Source organism: Capricornis sumatraensis, chromosome 12 (assembly GCF_032405125.1).
Source record: "Capricornis sumatraensis isolate serow.1 chromosome 12, serow.2, whole genome shotgun sequence".
Taxonomy (NCBI): Eukaryota; Metazoa; Chordata; class Mammalia; order Artiodactyla; family Bovidae; genus Capricornis; species Capricornis sumatraensis.
Window position 1 is genome coordinate 61,935,626 of NC_091080.1, and position 23,826 is coordinate 61,959,451.

General features: G+C 42.5%; 1 protein-coding gene across 1 annotated transcript in view; it reads right to left on the minus strand.

The window, feature by feature from the left end:
• MYCBP2 (MYC binding protein 2) overlaps positions 1 to 23,016 on the minus strand; it is a 265,188-nt gene extending 242,172 nt beyond the window's left edge. Inside the window, exon 1 of the mRNA XM_068984559.1 lies at positions 22,712 to 23,016. Coding sequence (XP_068840660.1) covers positions 22,712 to 23,016 — 305 coding nt within the window. The remainder of the gene's footprint in view (positions 1 to 22,711) is intronic.
• Positions 23,017 to 23,826: the final 810 nt, after the last annotated feature.

The window sequence follows — 23,826 nt, forward strand, 5'->3', positions numbered from 1 at the left end:
TTGGCCACCTGATGCAAAGAGCTGACTCATTGGAAAAGACCCTGATGCTGGGAAAGATTGAGGGCAAGAGGAGAAGGGGACGACAGAGGATGAGATGGTTGAATGGCATCACCAACTCAATGAACATAGGTTGGGGTGAACTCTGGGAGTTGATGATGGACAGGGGGCCTGGCGTGCTGCAGTTCATGGGGTCGCAAAGAGTCCGACATGACTGAGCGAATGAACTGAACTACCAGGTTAAAAGGACAGAATTTAGAGACATATGGCATAGGTTCAAATGCAAGCTCTATCATCTATTAGCTCTGTGATCTTGGGAAAGTCAACTAAGTTCTCTGGGTCTCACTTGTCTCATCTGTAAAATAGGATGAAAATAGTACTTATTAGATTACAAAGCACTTACAGTTGTGCTTAATATTTATTAAGTGCCAACAAATTTTATTTCTTTTTGTTAACCATGCTAAAGTGTCTACCTTGGTTTGGGTTTCTCCAAAATTAGACATGATTCAAGGATTCAAGTGCAAGTAGTTGTTTGAGAGGTGATCGGGGGAAAACACTGACAGGGGAAATCAGAAGTAAGATAGGGAAGGGAAGGCAATCAAGAAAAAGTGCATTATTAAGCCAGTTACCTTGATGGGCACTAGAGTGTGACCTTACTGGAGAACTCAAGTAGATGGCGTAGAACACGGCTCAGGTTAGATGTGAAAATGAGGTATCTACCCACCACATCCGTATCCATCACTGACTGAAAGTCTTTCTGATGCTGTTAACTCCCTGGCGTTTCTGGCTTACCCCACACACAGGCCAAGTATGTCTCTATAGCCAGTAAGAAAGTTCTCAGGTAGAAATTCATGCATGTAGTAGACAGGATAGAGATGAAAGCCAAAGAGATATGACTAGGACACTAAGAACATCTGCAACAGTGTCTATTATCCAAAAGACAGAGTAATTCTTTGTCTTCTTCCTCAAGTTACCATCTTCTTTCTTTCCCTTTAAACACTCATTTCTAAATGCTGCACTTCCTTCTCCACCTAACCTCAATCACTTTCCCACTTTTCTCAGCCTTCTGGATAAAAGGAGGTGAATGGGTGTTAGGTCACTATGATCTCTTAATGTCAACTTCAGGATGATGTCTCGACATCATGCATGCTCACGAGGAACCTTTGAATATACTGCACTTAATATATTTGACACAGGATTGAGAGACTCCTAACAGAAGATTTTTCAAAGTACAGGTCCAGAAACCAAAAGAAAGGTTTCAGCTACAAACCACAGACCAGGAAGCCCAAAATGATTAGGCAATTATTGAAATCACAGGACTGGCTGAAACAACCAGCAAAGAAAATTTAGAGAGAATGGTATCAAAAATGGTCTTTTGAGAAACTAGCTCTTCCTTCCTCCCTTGCTAACTAGAAGAAAGGCATCAGTATTTCTATATTTGATGTCTAGTCACAGGCTATACCTATCATTCTTTTGTCATCTAACACCAAAATGCCTCTCAAAACTGTTCCATTTCATCTATTCCCATTGCCTTCTCTCAGGTTTTATCATCACTTGTCAGAACGACTGCAATCACTTTTTTAAAGGTAGCTAGCCTGCACTAGGGGTCGGACACGACTGAGCGACTTCCCTTTCACTTTTCACTTTCATGCACTGAAGAAGGAAGTGGCAGCCTACTCCAGTGCTCTTGCCTGGAGAATCCCAGGGACGGGGGAGCCTGGTGGGCTGCCGTCTATGGGGTCGCACAGAGTCGGACACGACTGCAGCAACGCAGCAGCAACAGCAGCAGCAGCAGCAGCAGCAGCAGCAGCAGCCCTGCTTTGGGGATCTATGTTTTTTTCTCCTTTTACAATGCTACTAGAGATATTCTTAATAATTGAAAGTTTAACTCTATCACTACTGTTCTCAAATAAGGCAATGCACAGAAGACAGCAGCCCAGTCCTAACGTATCTTTCAGTCTCTTCTCTTACACTCTACCCTTATTCTCATTCACCTGGTTCCCCCACACTTCTGTTACTGCCAATATCTGTATTTTATACTTCTTTGATTTTACCTCTATATTCACAAAGCATAACTATCTACACCTCAGGAGTCAGCAAACTATAGTCTGCAGCCCAAATCTAACCTGCTACCCGAAGAATTGATGCTTTTGAACTGTGGTGTTGGAGAAGACTTTTGAGAGTCCCTTGGACTGCAAGGAGATCCAACCAGTCCATTCTGAAGGAGATCAGCCCTGGGTATTCTCTGGAAGGAATGATGCTAAAGCTGAAACTCCAGTACTTTGGCCACCTCATGCGAAGAGTCGACTCATTGGAAAAGACTCTGATGCTGGGAGGGATTGGGGGCAGGAAGAGAAGGGGACGACAGAGGATGAGATGGCTGGATGGCATCATGGACTCGATGGACGTGAGTTTGAGTGAACTCCAGGAGTTGGTGATGGACAGGGAGGCCTGGCGTGCTGCGATTCATGGGGTCACAAAGAGTCAGACACGACTGAGTAACTGAACTGAACTGAACCTATTTTTGTAAATACACTTATACTGGAACACAGTCATGCTTCCTTGTTCAGAAACTGTCCATGGCTGCCTTCAAGCTGTAACAACACAGTTGCCACAATCGCAAGGGAGACTGGACAGCCTGAAAAGTCTCAAGTATTTACTATCTGGCCAGTTATAGAAAAAGTCTGCTGACCCTTCACCGATAAGACAATATCAAGCAGCCTCATGTGTGTTTAAGTGGATTCCCAGAAGGAAATGAGAGAGAGAGAGAGAGGCTAGGTTTGAAATAATAATACTAGAGGAAATAAAGGCCACAATGTGTCAAATTAAACAAAAATTATATTGTACAGATCTAAGAAATTCGATAAACACCAAACACATGAAAAACACACACTAAGAAAAAACATTTAGGAAGAGCATGGTCAAACTGCTAAAAATCAAAAATAAGGAGAAAAGTTTTAAAAGCACCCAGAGAAGGAATTCTCATGCCAGTACAGTGACATAAAACACACCCTGTCTTTCATGCTGTTTACAACTATAAACTTTGGGCAAAATACAACACTGAAAAAGAAAAAAAAATTACTTGAGTACTCTGAAAACGATACAAAAGACTGTGGAGGGAGTCAAATTTGGAAAAGTGACCCAGAGGACAGTGAGCTTCCCAGCCTGGCTACCTGTTCCTCTTTTCTCTAACAGCTTTGCTCTAAGACCAGGAAGCAACCACTGCATACACAGAACAACAACACAGAAGTTAAACTTCCAAGAGAAACCCTACATTTCTGGCCACAGGAACTGGGGAAAGGGGCTCCTGCATGCTGGAGAATGTGGAGAAAATCCTGGAAGGGCGAAGGATGGAGAAAGGGATTCTCTAACCCTGTCTACAAAGCCCACACAAATCTTGGGCTTGCTCTGGAGCTGCATGGTGTTAAGACAGACCCCACCAACACAGCAAAGGCTCTGAGAACTGAAAACCATCACCCACAAAAGGCAAGATCAAATCTGCCATCTCAAGCTAAATGGGTTGAAAGCAAAAGTGTTAGTTGCTCAGTTGTGTCCAGCTCTTTGCAATTCTACGGACTGTAGCCTGCCAGGCTTCTCTGTCCATGGGATTTCCCAGGCAAGAATTCTGGAATGGATTGCCGTTTCCTACTCCAGAGGATCTTCCTGACCCAGGGATTGAACACAGGTCTCCACCAGGGCTTCCCTGGTGGCTCAGACGGTAAAGAATCTGCCTGCAATGGGGGAGATCCCTGCGTCGGGAAGACCCCCTGGAGAAGGAAATGGCAACCCACTCCAGTATTCTTGTCTGGAGAATCCCATGGACAAAGCAGCCTGGCAGGCTTCAGTCCATGAGGTCGCAAAGAGTCGGACACGACTGCAGCAACTTAGCCAACTTAGCTCCTGCATTGCAGGCAGATTCTTTACCATCTGAGCCACCAGGGAATGACAGACTGCTAAAAGAAACAGCAACAAAAATCAACATTCTCCAGAGAATTCTAGTAAGCTCCAGAGTTTTCAAAACAAACACTCAGAATGTCCAAGATACAATCCAAAATTCTCACAATGCAAAAATAAAATGTGATAGGGACTTCCCTGGCAGTACAGTGGATAAGAGTCTGCCTGCCAAAGTGGGGGATAAAGCCCCATGCACCACAACTACTGAGCTCAAGCTCTAGAGCCCACAGGCCGCAACTACCAAGCTAAGACGCTGCAACTACCGAAGCCCATGTGCCTAGAGTTTCTGGCACAAGAGAAGCCTCTGCAATGAGCAGCCCAAGCACCACAACGAAGAGCAGCGCCCATTCACTGCAACTGGACAAAGCCCGAGCACAGCAACGAAGACCCAGAACAACCAAAACAAACAAATATTAAAAAAAAAAAAAAGAAAGAAAATGTTATAAATTTCATGGGAAGAAATAACTAATGGGTGCCAACCCTGAGATGATCCATGTTATAATTATTCGACAATACCTTGAAAGCAACTATTACAACTATGCTCCATCAAGTAAAGGCAACCACACTTGAACTGAGCAGGGAAATGTTCTCAAAAGACAAAGAGAAAAATTTTTTTTAATGAGCTAAATGTAAATTTTAAAACTGAACAATGCAGTATGTGAAATAAAATTCACCTAGGTGGGCTCACTAAGAGAATAAAGATAAAAGAGAAAAGAGTCTGTGAACTTGAAAATGGATCAATAAAAATTACCTAATCTGAAGAACAAAGAGGAAGAAAGCTGACAACAGAAAAAGGGAATGGTCAGAGATCTGTGGGACAATCTCACTGGGATGTTAGAAGGAAAAAAAGGCACGAGAGTAGAATATTTTAAGAAACAACAGCAGAAAAGCAGAAACAGGTACACAGAAGGAGAGAAAGGACTTATGGATACTAGGGGGGAAGAGGGGTTGTGGTGAAGTGGGAGGCTGACACTGACATATATACACTACTGAGCATAAAACAAGTAACTAATGAGACCCTACCACACAGCACAGGGGACTCTACTCAAGGCTCCGTGGTGACCTAAATGGGAAGCAAATCCAAAAAAGAGAGGCTATGTGTGTATATATAGCCGATTCACTCTGCAGAAACTATCACAACATTGTAAACAGCTATATGCCAATAAAAATTAATTTCAAAAAAATAGGATCGGTGCCCTATGCAAGTACAGACTATCTTGGACTTCTGAATGAAGTCGGTCAGAAAGAGAAAGACAAACACTGTGCGATATCACTTGCATGTGGAATCTAAAATATGACACAAACGAACCCATCTGCAACACAGATTCATGGACACAGAGAACAGATTTGTGGCTGACAAGGGGGAGGGGTAGGAGGGATGGCATGGGAGTTTGAGGTCAGCAGATATAAGCTATTATATTATGGGATAAACAACAAGGTCATACGATATGGCACAGAGACCTATAGTCAGTATCCTGTGACAAACCAAATGGCAAATAGTAAAAAAAATTAAGCTATATACATGTATAACTGAACCACTTTGCAATACAGCAGAAATTAACACAACACTGTTATACTTTAATTAAAAAAAAAAAAAGAATAGGCCCTGGAGGAGGAAATGGCAATCTGCTCCAATATTCTTGCCTGGAAAATCCCATGGACAGAGGAGCCTGGTGGGCTGCAGTCCATGGGGTCAGAGAGTCAGACATGACCACACATAAGCATGAGTGGACACTGATCAGCATGATCCTCTTCGAAGAACAACAGAAGAGTAAATCCTATGAGTTTTCATCAAAGGGGGAATTTTTTTTTTTAATTTTTGTACCTATGAGATGATGGATGTTCACTAAATTTACTGTGGTAATCATTTCATTTGATGTATGTAATAAGCCAAATTATTATGCCATATACCTGATACAACCATACATATCTCAATAAAAATATAAGAAAAAAAGAACACAGGACTGAAACAGTTAATGGCAGAAACAAAAAACCTTTAATGTATCTAAATATTAAGAAGTTTCTTTAAAGGGTTTCAAATACTGAACATACTTAATAAAGGTACAAGAACAAGATTCCTTTCATATCTGCAGATGACACCTGATCCAAAGGCAGAGGGAAACACACTCCGAGCTCTTGGACTCCAGATCCTCCTGACCATGTGAGGCGGGCAGCACCCTTTCTGATCAGAATGCACGCGGTGAGAATGAGGAGAAATCCTGGTGACAACGGCCAGCCCAAGCAGCTGAAGACGGTGCTGGCTGTTGGGAGTGAAGGAAGCTGGAAGAGAAGAGAATGTGTGTGGGGCAGCCTGGGTCTCTGTGTCCAATGAGAGGCAAGTAGGTAAGTGGAAGCCTTTTAGCAGGAGACAAAAGGAAATTGAGAGAGGGAGGTCCAGTATCTGGGAAATACAACATCTCCTAGATTAAAAAAAAAAAAAAGACCAAACAACCAAGTAAATCCAAATAAATGCCCCTGAATGACCACAATAGGCACCACCAAGTCCCTACAATCAGATTCTAATGCAGGACTCACTGAGTCTCAGACACGATTCTAATAATACAGATGATGGCTCACTTTCTAATTTCATAGCAGGCTGCTACTGCTGCTGCTGCTAAGTTGCTTCAGTTGTGTCTGACTCTGTGCAACCCCACAGACAGCAGCCCACCAGGCTCCTCTGTCCATGGGATTTTCCAGGCAAAGAGTACTGGAGTGGGTTGCCATTTCCTTCTCCATCATAGCAGGCTAGAATCTGCCAATTAGGATGGGGCAGACTGATAGAGCTGGTCTCTTTAGGGATAGTTGGCAGCCTAAGAATGAGGGAAGGAGAAGAAAAAATTCGTATTTTACAAGAAAAAAATACAAATTATAGTTGTAAAACTAAAAACTATTTCCCCAAGTTTAAGTGATCCACACTGATGTATAATTAGGGACACCACCAAATGAAGCATCATACAGTAACTAAAAAAATTAAAATGATGACCTTACATCACTGAGACAGTAAGAGGCTCATGAGCTAGTTAAAGACAGCTTAGACCTAGAAAAAGGTTTATAGCCCATATTCATGTCACTGATTCCATCTACAGCACTGTAAAGTGACCACCTCCATAGGTCATCTTTAGGTCACAAACGTAGCCTTTTACCACCCTGGCATAGAGTTAAGCCTGTACACAGAAAAGAGAGAAAATGATTCCATGTCAGAGGGCTTCAAGAGTCTCTCAGCTCTACTGCAAAAGTGTTCTCATTCTGAGTAATTCCAGGTGTCCTGTGACTTCTTTACACTCAGGAAGTAGGCAGGGCCTTGGGTGAATGGCCTCAGGGAAGGATAGCCGGCAGACAGATGGGCTACAAGGTTTAACTTCCACGATCACTCAGAGTCGGGGAGAGAGGGCAGTGGTTTAGTCACTAAGTCGTGTCCAACTCTTGCAACCCCGTGGACTGTAGCCCGTCAGGCTCCTCTGTCCATGAGCTTCTCCAGGCAAGAATACTGGAGGGGGTGGCCATTTCCTTCTTCAAGGGAAAGGAGGAGAGAGTGATGAAAGCAGAGGAGGAGGACGTGGCGGTGACCTTAAGAAGGCACTCTGGGCCCCTGGCCTGTATCACGGGTAGAGGGAATGGGAGACGTGGGCATCCAAGAGCGCGCAGCAATGGTGGAGCCTGGCGGCAGGGCAGAGGACAGCAAGATTCCCTGCACTGCTCTGTGCCCAATGAGGGGTGGCAGCGGCAGGCGGCAAAGGCTGCAGGCTCAGAGGCCCTCCCTTACCGCACAGTGTACAAGAAGCTGCAGCCCCACTGCCGAATGGCTTCCTCTGGCTGTTGGAAAGAGCACAACTGTGGCAAGACATGGCCCAAGTCTGCAGGCAAGGCGGCTGCAGCACGATCTAGATAGGTAATGCTGGAAGGCCAGAGAGGAATCTGGAGGTTTCTGCAGAGCATGAGCGGAATGACGACTGTGGGCCACAAGCTCCCCTCAGCTCCAATGTTTCTGATTCCTGGTGGGGAGCCAGAGATGAGATGAAGACACCTTGGAATAACAGATGACCTGAATGGACTGAAAACAGGATTCCTCTAAGCTGAGCTGGGGCTCCTGCAGTTCTAAGCTTAGTTATTTGCCAGGGCTGGAGGGCAGGGGAGCAAGTTACACGGTTTGCATGTCTACCTTTGTGGATTGAAACCTGTGATTAACATGCATATGTGTGAGCATTGTGGCTAGGGCCCTGTGTTTGATGGCTAGAATAGCTGTGTTGCTACTTTGCAGGTGGGAAAAAAAAAAAAGAAGAATAGGATTAGTGTCCTTATAAAACAGGCACCAGAGAGGTCCCTACCCTCACAAGTGAGGACAAAGCCAGAAGGCGCTGACTATAAACCAGAAAGAAGGTTCAGGTTCAGAAGAAGGTTCAGGTCATGCTGCTGCCTTGATTTTGGACTTCTAGCCTCCAGAACTGTGAGAAGTAATGTCTGTTGTTCATTAAAAAAAAAAAACAAACCAAATTTAGTAAAAGACAAATTTACTGATTCAAGAAACTGAGCATTCTCCAAAAAGGAGAAATTCAAAGAAAATAATCACTAGATACATCAAATCAAACTGCTGAAAACCAAAAACAACAGAGAAATTCTTGAAAGCAGATAAAGAAAAATGACATATTACATAAAAGGGAAAACATTTTGAACTACTAAAGGCTAGTAGTTCAGAAATCATAATGGTAAAAAGATGGTGGAACAACATCATGAAAATGCTAAAAGGAAACAAGCTTTTACTCAATTCTGTGTTCACTGAAAATATCCTTTAGAAATCAAAGCAAAATAAAGACATGCTCAGATGAAGAAAAACAAAGAGAATTTATCCCCAATAGACTACTCCACAAGAAAACGCTAAAGTAAGTACCTTAAGCTGAAAGGAAATGCAGCTTATTCAGGAATGAAGGAAGAATAACAAAAATAATAAATATATAGGCAAATATAAAACACCTTTTTTCCTTTAAGGTCTTTAAAATATGTATGACTATTAACAAAAATTATAATATTGTATGGTGAGGTTTTCAAAGTATGCAGTCATAACACATGTAACAACATTAACATAAAGGAGGGAGTGAGGTATAGCAGAGGGGGTAAAAAAAGCTTCTGTATGGCTGTAAGATGTCTCTATTTTATGTGAAGCAGTACAACAGTAACTCTCAGTAGGCTGTGAAAGGTTAGGTATCTATATTGTAATCCCTAGGGCATTAAAAATTAATACCAAAAAATATAGCCCCAAAGTCCAAAGGATACATTAAAATAGATACTAAAGAATAATCCAAAAGAAGACAGAAAAGGGATAAGAAAGGAATGAAAACCAGAGGGAAACAGAAGACAATAAAATGGTACACCTAAAGTCAACCGTACCAATTATTAATTACATTAAATATTAATGGTTAAACTCTCCAAATAAAAGGCAAAGATTGACAGATTTTTTTTTAAAAAAAGGCAAAATCCTACCTGTACTGCTCAAAGGAGAGAAAGTTTAAATATAAAAATATAGACAGATCGAAAGTAAATGGACAGAGTTTCCCTGATGGATTAGAGGCAAAGAATCCGCCAGGCAAGGCAGAAGACATAGGTTCTGCCCCTGATCTGGAAGATCCCACACGTGGTGGAGCAGCTAGGTCCATGTGCCACGGCTATTGAAGCTGTGCTCTCGAGTCTGGGGGCCCCGACTACTCAGCCCGTGTGCTGCAACTAGTGAAGCCTGCACGCCTAGAGCCTGCGCTCTGCAACAAGAGGAGCCACCACAATGAGGAGCCCACACATTCCAACTACAGAGTAGCCAGCCCCCATTTAACACAACCAGAAAAGAGCCTGCACAGCAGCAAGAGAAAAGCCTGTGCAGCAATGAAGACCCAGCACAGCCAAAAAATTAATAAATAGAACTATAAGAAATAAAATATGGACAGGAAAAAAAATTACCAGGAAAATAGTAAGCCTGATAAGTCTGAAAAGACGACTCTTGGAAGTCCCTTGGACTGCAAGGAGATCAAACCAGTCAGTCCTAAAGGAAATCAGTCCCAAATATTCGTTGGAAGGACTGATGCTGAAGCTGAAACTCCAATACTCTGGCCACCTGATGCAAAGAACTGACTCACTGGAGCATGAGCAGACCACCTGACCTGCCTCTTGAGAAATCTGTATCCAGGTCAGGAAGCAACAGTTACAACTGGACATGGAACGACAGACTGCTTCCAAATAGGAAAAGGAGTACGTCAAGGCTGTATATTGTCACCCTGCTTATTTAACTTCTATGCAGAGTACATCATGAGAAACGCTGGGCTGGAAGAAGCAAAAGCTGGAATAAAGATTGCCAGAAGAAATATCAATAACCTCAGATATGCAGATGATACCACCCTTATGGCAGAAAGTGAAGAGGAACTAAAAAGCCTCTTGATGAAAGTGAAAGAGGAGAGTGAAAAAGTTGGCTTAATGCTCAACATTCAGAAAACAAAGATTATGGCATCCGGTCCCATCACTTCATGGCAAATAGATGGGGAAACAGTGCAAACAGTGTCAGACTTTATTTTGGGGGGCTTCAAAATCACTGCAGATGGTGACTGCAGCCATGAAATTAAAAGACACTTACTCCTTGGGAGGAAAGTTATGAACAACCTAGACAGCATATTAAAAAGCAGAGACATTACTTTGCCAACAAAGGTCCGTCTAAGCAAGGCTATGGTTTTTCCAGTGGTCATGTATGGATGTGAGAGTTGGACTGTGAAGAAGACTGAGCACCGAAGAATTGATGCTTTTGAACTTTGGTGTTGGAGAAGACTCTCGCGAGTCCCTTGGACTGCAAGGAGATCCAACCAGTCCATTCTGAAGGAGATCAGCCCTGGGATTTCTTTGGAAGGAATGATGCTAAAGCTGAAGCTCCAGTACTTTGGCCTCCTTATGCGAAGAGTTGACTCATTGGAAAAGACTCTGATGCTGGGAGGGATTGGGGGCAGGAGGAGAAAGGGACGACAGAGGATGAGATGGCTGGATGGCAACACCGACTCGATGGACATGAATCTGAGTGAACTCTGGGAGTTGGTGATGGACAGGGAGGTCTGGCGTGCTGCGATTCGTGGGGTCGCAAAGAGTCAGACACGACTGAGCGACTGAACTGAACTGACTGAGGGTTATATAAAATAATTCTAAGTAATGCATGAATCAGGCTTCCCAGGTGACACTAGTGGTAAATAACCCAACTGCCAATGCTGGAGACAGAAGAGACGTGGGTTCGATCCCTGAGTTGGGAAGATCCCCTGGAGGAGGAAATGGCAACCCACCCCAGTATTGTTGCCTAGAGAGTCCCCATGAACAAAGGACCCAGCCCATAGTGTTGCACAGAATCGGACGAATGAAGCAACTTAGCGCACATACAATGCATGAATCAAAGATGAAATTACAAAGAAACTTAGAAAATATTTTAAACTAAATAACAAAGAATATACTGAATATCAAAATTTGTGGGATGCAGCTAAAGATGTGCTTAGATAAAAATTCAACACTTTAAATACTCATATTAGAAGAGAAAAATCTAAAATCAATGATCTAAGATTCCATCTTAACAAACTAAAAAAAAGAGAAACAGCAAGGTAAAATAGAAGAAATTACAATAAGAGGAAAGTCAATGAAACAGAAAATAAACCAGTAGCAGAAAAAATTAATAAAGTCAAAAGTTGATTCTTTGAACTTAAGAAATGACAAACTTCTAGCTAATCAAGGGAAAAAGAGAAACGATAAACATGAGCAATGATACAGGGATTATCACCACAGACCCCACAGACATTAGAGGATTATAAAAAGAATGCTATGAACAACTTCATGCCAAAAATTTTAAGAATTCAGATAAAAGGACAACTCTCTCGAGAAAAAGTTACCAAAATTTATGAGAAATAACAAAAAAAAAAAATCTGAATATCCCTGTATCTGTTTTAAAAAATGAATCTGTAAAATCTTTCCCCAAAGAGAATTCCAAGACCAGATGGTACCCTCAGTGAATTCTATCAAATATTCAATCCCATGAAACCTCTTAAAAAATACAGAAGAGAAGTGACAAGGATAACTATAATACAAAAACCTGACAAAGGTATTACAAAAAAAAAAAAGATTACAAAACAATATCCTTCATGAATACAAACCCCAAAATTCTTAACAAAGAAACAAATCAAATTCAACAATATATCACATACAAAGTTTTATCCCAGGAATGCAAGGTTGACTTAATTTTCAAAAATGTATTAATTTACTTTTTCCTTTTATTATCTTTATGGTAGCAATAAATACATAAAAATATTTGACAAAATTCAATACACATTTACGATAAAAACTATAAGCAAAATAGGAGAGTAAAATACTTCCTCACATTGGCAAAGGCTATCAAAACATCTACAGCTAATATTACACTTAACAGTGAAAGACCAAAAGACTGATTTGTTGTTGTTTCTCCCTTAGATTAGGAACAAGGAAGGATACAACTATCATTTCTACACAGAAGTAGAAAGGTTCTTGTCATTGGAATAAAGGTGCAGGGAGTATACAGTTACCTAGAGATCAGAAAGAATGATGATGTGATTATACAGAACATCCCACAGAATCTACAAATAAAATTTAGTCCACAGCATCCCCTACAGTTCACCTATTATACTACTACCATTCACTTGCTTTAAATAAATTCTGGATAACGCTCCTGGAGAATTCTGCTTAGTTTCATTTCCTGGAGAAACTTTCCAGAGGAAGTAAAGTATTGTAGGACAAACTAGAGCCTCCACCACTGGTTTCAAGGCCAAAACTTATAGTCACAACCTCTTCTTTGTAAGTCATCCTGGATTCCCTTCGTCTTGGGGTAGAATCTCTGCTGGACCAGAAATTCTGACTGATCCTGTGAGGTGGCCATCCGGCCTTTCTAATGTCCACATTCCACAAAAGTTGGAAAAGGAAGTACCAATAAACATCCAATAGAACACTTAAGAGTGTGACACAGCCGAGTGTGCCAAACTCCACGCTCCACTGCAAAACCACAGCCCTGCCTCCTCCAGATAATCACGTACCTTTACCCTGTCCAAATGGTGACTGCTTATCTCAGAAAAGGAGCACCAAGTCCCACAGCAGCTGTGCCTTAGTATGAGGACTCTTACAGTGACTCTGCTGAAAATATTTCCCTTCTGACCAGTGTTTAGAGCTACAGAGACGGGAAGCATAAATTCCCCAGGGGAATCACTGATACTAAGTAGAGGCATCCCAATTTCCATGTGTTCTTCCTACTGGGAACACTGGAGGATTCACGCTCATCCTCAGCTGTGCCACCCTGACCATCTTACTACTCTATCGGTCAGCAGCTTCTGGGTGGTTATGAGGCATAATGGAACAAACGGATCTGTGGGATCCATGTGCTAAAAGCAGGTCCTTCGCTTGGAAACAATCTTATGCGGCACCTTGTGCTGATGGACCACTCTTCAGGCCCTCAAACAGCAGCACTAGTTGAATCCCTACAAGCTGGAAAGGGAAATATACTCAGAATATCCGTCAAATTCAGTCAAAATGAATCACAATCCTTTCCAAGGCACAAGGACTGGCTGCTTTCCTTGAAGGGAGGGTAGTCTCTGTTACTGTTGAGCTGGACATTCATCAGCTCAGCTGACAAACAGAAGTCCATTATTGGGCCCTTGCACAGTCATTATCAGTAATTTTTCCACAACACTTTGTAGACCAAAAGGAATACCTAATTATTATTAATGAAAACCAAATAATAAGAATCTATATTCTAACAACTTAGTAGCCATATGAAAAAATAATACACATAAACTTAAAAAGAAAAATACTATATTTCATTCTTAAATAGCCACAATTACTCAGTAATTGCACAATGCACTGGCTGGGTCCTGCACAGCTTGTCAAACTTGTGCAGATTAAACAGGCCACCCTCTTTTTCTGTTCGACACTGCTTTTTGTGTAGAAATTTATGTGTATCACATGTGTGCATGCATGTTCAGTCGTATCCAACCTTTGTGACCTCATGGACTATAGCCTGCCAGGATCCTCCATCCGTGGGATTATCCTGGCAAGTATACAGGAGTGGGCTGCCATTTCCTCCTCCAAGGATCTTCCTGACCCAGGGATTGAACCCACATTTCCTGTGGCTCCTGCACTGCAGGCAGATTCTTTACCACTGAGCCACCTGGGAAGCACCTTCTTTGTATCACAGCAAATAACAAAACTTCAGCTTCAAAAAAGATAAGACATCATGGAAATGAGTGAAACATGATCTAATGTCAAAACCACGAGCTACCTCAAGGGAGTAGTTTGTGACTGACATTTCTGTGTTTCCTTAAACTTCTGAAATAGCCCATCGTATTCTTGTGTGTCTGATGGAGTTGGGGGGTGCCTCTGCACAGTTTGGGACTCACTCTTCGTGTGTGCGTGTGCACATGCGCACCTTAGTCCCCCTCCTCCTCAGCAGGCCCAGCATCTCCCAGGAGGTTTTGCGCTGACTTAACTCTAGTTACTGGCTTGGTGATAAGCAGCAGGGGAGAGGAGAGGAGGCAAGCAGTAGGGGCAGCATAATCTCCAAGCAACTACCCTCTAGCTGGGAGAAGACCACTTCTGTAGGCTCACAGGGTTCAGAGGAATTGGGGGTTTCAAGGTTTCAACTGGCTGTCCAGTGCATCAACTCAAGATGTCCCATCTTAAAAGCCGGGGTCCCATTTCTTCCTAACCAAAGCATAGATGTTGGCCTAGCAGACTTTCTGAGAAAGCAACCCACCCTGGAGTTCTGCTACCTTTGCAACTAAATCTTGGGTCTAATCTTTAGCTTTTTCTTTCCTCCTACTGCAGAAGATGAGTTTCTTTACATGATGCCAAAGAAAGTAATCACCTAACTTTCTAATTTTGCTCCTAGTTACCTTCAGTCTTTCACGGTCTTTCTCAGAGTCACTCACCAGTCATGTGACACCACCATCCTTATAATTAAGAACTTCCCTAAACATCTCACAAGCCTAAGATACTGTACCCACCAATACAGTCTCTTCTACAGGAATCCCACTCCACCTTACCACCAGTGAAAGTTTAAGTAGGTGCACAGCTACAGTACATGCCAAGGGTTACCAGTACCAGGCTTCATCTACAACCAGCCGTGGGTTCTTTACTGCCAGCTAGCCAGCAGGTAAGTCTAGCTCCAAAATCCCATTTTAGAAACTACTTCCTCAGACCACTGCTGTCAAAGCTGTCTTGGGTAAGGATGCCAAAGAAAAAGACTCTGAAATGGAGATTTGCACACCCCAAGTATTGAAAAATACCCTGCACATCAACAACTGTGGGAGGGTAGAGGAAATGAGACTAAACAGAGGCAGGACGTGAATTGAAACACTGTCACAGGAAAGCCTGAGCCAATCCATGGGGAGCTCTGGAGTTGGGATGGATCTTCAAAGTTGTCCTACCTGAAGGGCCAGGCATTTACAGCCCCACAGAGAACAGGCACTGGAAGCAAGCTGGCCTGGAAGAAGAAAAGTGACTTTGAGGGAAGCAGCTCTGTTGGCTCAGAGCAATCTGGGGACTCAGTTGCGGTAGATTTTAGCAGCCACTATTCTCAATGGCTGGGGGAGCCTGTCCCTGAACCAAGATACCTGGGTGATGAACTGCAGCACCTACCACACCACTGTTTGACTACTATCACCAATGTGGCTAATGACGGGAGAAAATCAATCATCTACCCTGCTTTCTTAGGAGGAACTAAGCTTACAACCAGTTAGTTGATAAGGGAAAATTCTTTGCAGAAGAGATGCTGCTGCTGCTGCTGCTGCTGCTGCTAAGTCGCTTCAGTCATGTCCGACTCTGTGCGACCCCACAGACGGCAGCCCACCAGGCTCCCTCGTCCCTGGGATTCTCCAGGCAAGAACACTGGAGTGCGTTGCAGAAGAGCATCAGCTACCAAATTCTACTTTAACAGAATTATAAAAATCATCATTTTGAAGCCCCTAATGAAACTGACTCAGTCAAGGATTATCACAGGATGCTAAAACCATTAGGTGGAAGATAGCCAGTGTGTCAACATTATTACCCACGATTAACTGCTTACTGCAAATGGAAGAAGCATACACATACAGAAAAAGAGATCTAGTGGGTACCCAAGTAATTCAGGTGGCCAGACTGAGAATTACCAAACAATGAGACATGAAAACCACTGGATGGGACACAATGTGCAGTACTCAGCATTATACACAAAATATTCTTGCCCAAAAAACGTCTAACTGAAACCTACTGAAGCTTTAAAGCCTAATTTCCATTTATAGGAAATACAGGGACAGATGACAGAGAGAGGAACAATACATGTGATCCTGCCCTTAAGGAGTGAGATTTATAAGACATTTCAGAAAAGGTAAAATATAGTGAAATACAGAAATACAGTGAAATACAGAAAATTAGTGAAATACAGAAAACTGGTCTGTAGTGGCCAGTAGCTAGGGGGAGGAAAAGGGAGTTAAACTTTTTAGAGTGACGTACATATTCTATACTTGACTGTGATGGTTCTAAGACTCTTCAAATGGATATGTACAAAAGGGTAAATTTTATTATATGTAAATTAAATCTTGATTAACAAGACCCCTCCTCCCAAAACCTGAGTATTTACTCTTGAAAAAAAAAAGTGAGACTATTCTAACTATTCTGTTGATGTTTTAAAATGCAAAACTAGTTTTAAATTAACATTTTATTTTCTTTTTAAGCCCAAAGGCAAGATTTTCTCGTGAGCTAAGAAATGAATTCATTTCATACTTCTACCTACTTATATGTCAATAGAGCAACTTTTGCCTTAACATGTGTTTGTATAAGATTCCACAGATACAACAGCTACATGAAGCAAATTACTACATATCCACAAATACACTGACTCAACTCTGAATCACTTCCAATAACACTCCTACAATAATGTTTCTTCACAGCTCAAAACTATCAGTGTCTACTGAATAAAACTAAACTCTTACCTGGTAGTTCAAGCTGCCTTACCCTCTGACCAAAGGCTCCATTTCCAGAATGAATTCCCATTCCTCTCCCTCATGAAAAATCATCTATATTGTAGCTCTAACAGAATTTTTAACATTACTTACACACAAACTGTGCTTTCTCACCTTCTTGCTCATGTTTCTGCACCAGCTCAATAAACCATCCCTTTGTCATAACAGGCTATGCTTTCTTAGTCATTTAACACTTTTATAACTACCTGCCTTTGTACCTTTCACTCCCATCCAGAAAATAAACTCAGGTGGAAACTGTCTTACAAATTTTTATAGGGCCAATGGTTAGCACCAAGTATTAATATCAGAATCTGTGTTGGATTAACCTCTTATAACCAAAATCCCATGCATGTGAAGGATGGGCTCAAATAGCATTTCTAACAAGAAAAAGAGATAAAGCTGAAGGAAGTAAATGGGTTTAGCCTAGAGAAGAAAAGCAATTTCCCATTTTAAGTATAAACTCCCCTGTTGTTTCCACTAACACTGTTCTTCTACCACTTCAACCCTGATACCCTGACCGTCTTTATCTCCCAGTCTATCAGTTCCCTCCTGGGATCACTTTTCTTTTTACCACATGGTTAATCTTTGTCACCAAAAACCTTCACTTTCTTTTATTCTTTCATCTCCACGGACACTTCAACTTTGAATCAACTAGTTTTGTTTTCAGTTCTCTTTTGAGTGGAAAAGCTTACAACATCATGCTGATTGGAATTTTAAGTACGTGATTTTAATAACAGTAATAGTAACACCATGACCACCACCAATGGCAGCTAACATTTAATGAGCATTTACCATGTTCAGGCACAATGCTCTTTCAATAACCCTAAAAGGTTATTAGTAGAGAAACAGACATGGAAATGCTAATTAACTTGCCCATTTTAAGAGACCAAAAAGCAGAACTGAAATCTGAACTAAGGCAGTCTGACTGCCAGGCAGGTTAGTCACTGTGCTATAGTTCTTCCCAAATGCAATCAAAGTCGCACTGCCATTCACATTCAGAACTGATCCAACAGTCCTTTATTCATTTCCTTACAATCCTTTCCTTCAAGCAAATGTTCCAACTTTCACTGATTCATTCATAGAAAAATATATTCAGTCACTGAACAAATGGAAGAGTAATGTCGGTCACTGAGACCAGCACAGAAGAGGAAGACATGATCTTTGCCTTCTATTTAAGTCCCCGAACTCTATCTGTCCCTTCACTCTCAGCAGAAATCATTAACTAATATTTATTAGCACTTACCGTGCCAAGCACTTTACATGTACAGAATCATGTAACCTATGATACAGTCCTCATTATTATTATTCCCATTCTACATAGAAAAAAACAAAAGCAAAAACAAACAAGTGTGACTACATCAAATTAAAAAGCTGCACAGCAAAGGAAAAACAAATATGGAAAGGTAACCTACCAAATGGGAGAAAATACTTGTAAACCATATATTGATAAAGGGCTACTATATAATCTTATATATAAGAATTCATAGACCTCAGTATCAAAAAATTAAAAGGAATAAACAAACACCCACAAACAATCCAGCTTTAAAAATGGAAAGAGGCTCTGAATAAACATTTTTCCAAAGAAAGATATATGAACAGCCAACAGGTACATAAAAGATGCTCAGCATCACCAATCACCAGGAAAATGCAAATCAAAGCTACAGTGAAGTATCATTTCACGCTGTTAGAGTGACTACCATCAAAAAGACAAGAAATAAAAAGTACTGGCAAGCATGTGGAGAAAAGGGAATCCTTGTGTACTGTTGGTAGGAATGCAAATTGACACAGCCACTATGGAAAACAATATGGAGCTTCCTCAACAAATTCAAAGGAAGAACTACCATAAGATCCTACAATTTCACTTCTGAGAATGTACTCAAAGGAAAAGGAAACACTAACCTGAAAAAATATCTGCATCCCTACACTCACTGCAGAATTAGCTACAATAGCGAAGAAGCAATCTGAATGTCCACTGATGGATGAATAAAGAAGATATAATTTAAAACGGGATATTATTCAGCCACAAAAAAAGAGGGAAATCTTGTGAGACCAGGAATGGATCTTGAGGGCATTATGCTAAGTAAAATATGTCAGAAAGAGAAAGATCAACATACCAAAACCAAAACCCAAACTCTTACATACAGAGGACCTACTCATGGTTGCCAGAGGCACGCGTAAGGAGATGGGCAAAATGGGCAAGGGAAGTTGAAAGGCACAAACAAAAATTTACAGTCATAAAATAAATAAGTCATGGGGATTTAATGTACAGGGAGGTAACTACAGTTAACAACACTGGAATGTATATTTCAAAGTCACTAAGGGAGTAAATCTTAACAGTTTTCACTTCAAGAAGAAAAAATTTCAACTATGTGTGGTGATAGATGTTAACTTGACTTTATGTGGTAGTCATTCCTCAAAATATGGAATGATTATGTTGTACGCCTACAACTAACACCATGTTATATGCCAATTATATCTCAAAAATATTTTTTAAGCAAAAAACAGAGGCACAGAAGTTATGTAATATGCCCAAGGTCACACAGCTAAAAAGTAGCAAAGCCAGGATCTAAAACCAGTCTAGATTCAGAATCCAAGCATTCATTAGAATGCCATCAAAGTCAGTGATGCCATTAGGCTTCTGTCCCTCAACTTCTCTATCAACACCTAAAACATAATCCTCAGTAACTAACGTATTCAGCACTGACTGATAACGCACTTGCCTTGTTTTGTTCCTTGACTACAACCTTGTTTCTGCACCAGAGACTTTGTACTTTCCTAAAACATTATTCCTCTAGGTCTGCCTTCCAATCATTATGACTCAACTTAAATGTCAACTAACCCTGACCCGTCCTGATCACCCTACCTAATATATCACCTTCAACTACAAATTGTCCGTCACATGAAATCGGTTTTATTTCCTCCACGGCTATTTATCACAACCTAAAATGATCAGTTGCTTATTTCTCCCTCCTTGAGTGAAAATTCCAAAGAGGATAGAGACCTTGTCTATCTTGCTCACTGCTACATCTTCAGCACCTCAAACAATCCCTGGCACAAAGCAGGTACTGGATATCTACAGAACAGACGCCAAAACTTCTGCTACACATTAGGATTACCAAAATAAAAAAGATACAGTTCTTCATAAACTCCTGGTCTTTAGATTTATAAATATGTACCTCCTCCAATTCTATATTAAAGGATGACTAGCTCCTAACATTTTTAGTGGCTAACCTCTTCACCTGTCATGTTAATCTGTCCCCGAGATCTCCCTTAGACTTCCCCCCAAGGATTATCCCCTCTCTCACTTCTTTAATTTCTCCTCCTCCACTTACTGAACATTTCCCACCTACCCTCCCACACTCAAATAACCTTCCCTCAGCCCTACATCCCCCTATTACCCTAAAGTATCCCATGGACTCCTTAACCACACCTCTCTTACAAACACATCTTGACCACTTCCTCAAAAGTCACCAGTGGCCTGGATAGTATTCTCACTTTCTTCAACATTTAACCCTGCTGAGGACTTTCAGTCCAACCAGAGGTGCTGCTGTGCCACAGTTCTCTTAATTTTTTAAAATCTTTTTTGACCTTACTTCACTGTCATCCTTCTCTCACACTTTTAAACTTGATTTTCACTAGAACTTCATCTTCTATTCTTGCTCCATTCTGTCTCTGAAACATTTCACCTTTTCCTCTATCTCAACTAGTGCCCCATACCAATAATTACATCATTCATTCAGAACCTAAATTCCAGCTCCACTTTCCCCATTAATATTTAATATGAAATGTGACTTAATTCTTCAGCAAATCCTCAATAAAGAGTAGTTGCCAGCAATGACTTAGAAAAAATAATGTGAACTAAAATAATGTTCTGAACAAGCACTGGAAGGCAATATCATACAACTTAAAGCTTGTTTCACGAGTACTTCTTGAAATATAGTACGTAAACTAATTCTTCACTAATTTTAACTGACAGCTTGTACAAAAATAAACCAAAGACTAAAAATCATTCATACACTTTATATATGTGGTTAATCTATATTAATTTTGCGTAAAACTGTTTATACAGTTCTAAATACACAGAAACAGTATTACTGCACAAATACAGTAGTAGAAAGCTAAAACAGGGAACATGCCAGTCACAAATTATTGCGTAAGTCTGGAAACAACATATGAAATAAATTCAAATTCTTTAAAAGGGGTTTGTAAAGATACGCCTACAGTGCCATAATCAAAAGACTCACAGCTCAAAATTACACCTAATTATTAGAGCAAACTGTCCATTGAGGTTTTGTGCTATTTTCAAAAACATTAGCAAGAAACAGACTTGTGACATTGTGGCCTTTAATTTAGATAGCCAAGGGTAGTTAGTTATATACATTTATATCAGTATGATAAAACTAAAGTCCCAGTCCTATAAACAAGAATATAGACCAGAAGAAATGTTTACCTCTCTGCAGTGGACAGGAGCCACAGTCCACACTGGTCAACCACAAATACCTGACTCACAGCCTAGCCCCTCTCATATGAGAGAAAATGACATCTGGTTATTACCGAACAAACTGCACATTCAAAACCTACAGTGAACTCTCTAACTTGTTCAGCAAAAATCCTGTACTGCAAGAAGGTGTAAGGGGAAAAAAAAGACGAAGCCAGCTCCCAATTATCACTGCCAAAGCCAAGCTGGTGAAACAAGTCAGTCACCATGCTTCAAGGTATGTGGCATGTAAAGGCATGGACAGGAAAACAATAGCAGAGACTTAAGCAAAAAGACACCTACATTTTAAGAAAAAGAAAATGAAAGTGATTTCACATCTCCTCCACCAAGGGAGCTGTAGGTGCACCGAGTCTTGAAATTCTAGGAGCTGCTCAAACGTTCTAGTTGGTGGCAGTTGATCACTACACCAGCTGTCACCTTTTGGAGTTTTCCAGGTTTCCCCTTTTCCCCCACAAAACCCCCTCTAGTCTAAGGCAGAAAAGTAACTGAGGAAATAGAACAGAAGATGAAGGGAAATGGCCGATGGGACAACAGACCACGAGAGCTGCTGTAACCCTGTCTCCAGAGGACCCAAAGCTCTAGTTATCAAAGTACAGCTCTAGAAATCTGTATCAGACACCTTTCACATCCAGGGAAAACCTCCATCTGTATCCCTTTCGCATCTGTCTCGTAAACTGAAATCCCCTGTCTTATCCTAAACTCATCCTATATATATGACATTATCCTTAACCGATACCATTGCTTCCCCTAGTGAAAGGCAGATTTTTTTTTTTAAGGGAGGAGGAAAGGTGAGGATGGAATGTCCTGAGGGAATGGGGGAAGGGGGGGTGAGAAATACGTGCAAATACCATTGCGGCAAAGACACTGGACACGCCAGTTCCCTCATCGCTCCGGCAAATTCTCTTCGTGCATGACCCTCCGCTCAGCCCTCCTCCTGCTTCAACAATACACAGACACGTGTCCTAACCGACCCGCACCATCACCTTTTCTAGCATCGCACGCTCCCCGTTTCCACCCTCCCTCGCCCCCCAACAAAGACAGTCACACACACTTAAAAGAGAAACTGCTGCCACCGCACCCTCCTTTCTCAGTAAGTGCTTCTACCATCTAGCATCCAGTGCTGTCTGAAAGACAGCTCGATAAACACGTATGTAGACAGACACACACACTGTCACTGACACACACACACACACACGGGCGCACATGCAGCATGTGGCGCAAAGAAGGGCACCAGGAGACGCACCTGGAGGCCGGGTGTCCAGCGCTGCTGCCCCCCTGGTCCCTGTCACTGAGCGCAGCTGTGTAAATCCTCCGGTAGCGGTCGGCCAGGGCCCGGCCTGACAGGAGCAGCTGGTAGTGACCCCGGGAGTCCGGGGCCGGCAACCCCAGCCCCAGCCCCAGCCCCGCGGCCGCCAAGGAGCCCTCGGGAAGCGGCATGAACAGCGCCCCCGGCGCCGGGGAGGAAGAGATGGTAGCGGCCGGGAAGAATCCGTCTCCGCCGGGCCCCGAGGAGGCGGCGGCGGGAGAGGCGGTAGCTGCGCACATCATCCTCCTCGCCGCCGCCTCGTCCCCGCGGGCCGGGCAGGCAGACACGCGCGCGCACACACAGCCCTTTTCCAACGACGACGGCTCCGGCGGCGGCCTTTCGCTCCCGCAGCAGCTGAGACTACAAAGACAGCGACCTCCTCCTTCTCCTCCTTCTTCTCCTCCTCCCCCCCGCGCCGCCCTCGCCACTACTGGGGCCGCTCATCTAACCCCGCCACCCCGGGAGTGTTAGGAGGAGGCGGTGCCGCCGCTGCACCCGCCGCCGCCTCCGCTGCCACCGCCGGAGCCACCCGCAATGGGAAGCGGCCGGCCGCTCTGGGCATGCGCCACTCCTCGCGCACGCTCAGTCCCTCCGGCCCCCCGTTCCCGCCCCACCCCCTCTCCGCCGCCACTGCCTCCGCCTCCGGGCACTGGGTGTGGGACCGGGGTGGCGTGCGGGATCGGGAAAAAGTCCACTTCTCCGGATTTTACTAGCAGCTTGAGGAAGAGTCAGGAAAGTGCTGGGGAGGCTGTCAGCTCCATCCAGTCGGCTTCAGGTACCTGGGTTCCATCCAGGTGGGAGAACTGGAATCTGAAAGAGAGACCCGGTGCCCGCCGCGGGAGGATGATCGTTCTGTATTCCTGTTCCCATTCCCCAAAGCGTGCGCTGCCAGCGGGAAGATTTACTGTGAATGTGCTAGTTGAACTCAGAATTCAAGGCAAAGGAGGCCAGCCGAATTAGAAGTACCTTTGGTGGTCTTAGTTTGGGGTTTTTTGTCATTAGGATTTAAGTCTGTTAAAAATGGCTTTCACTTACCAAAGACAGGTAGTAAT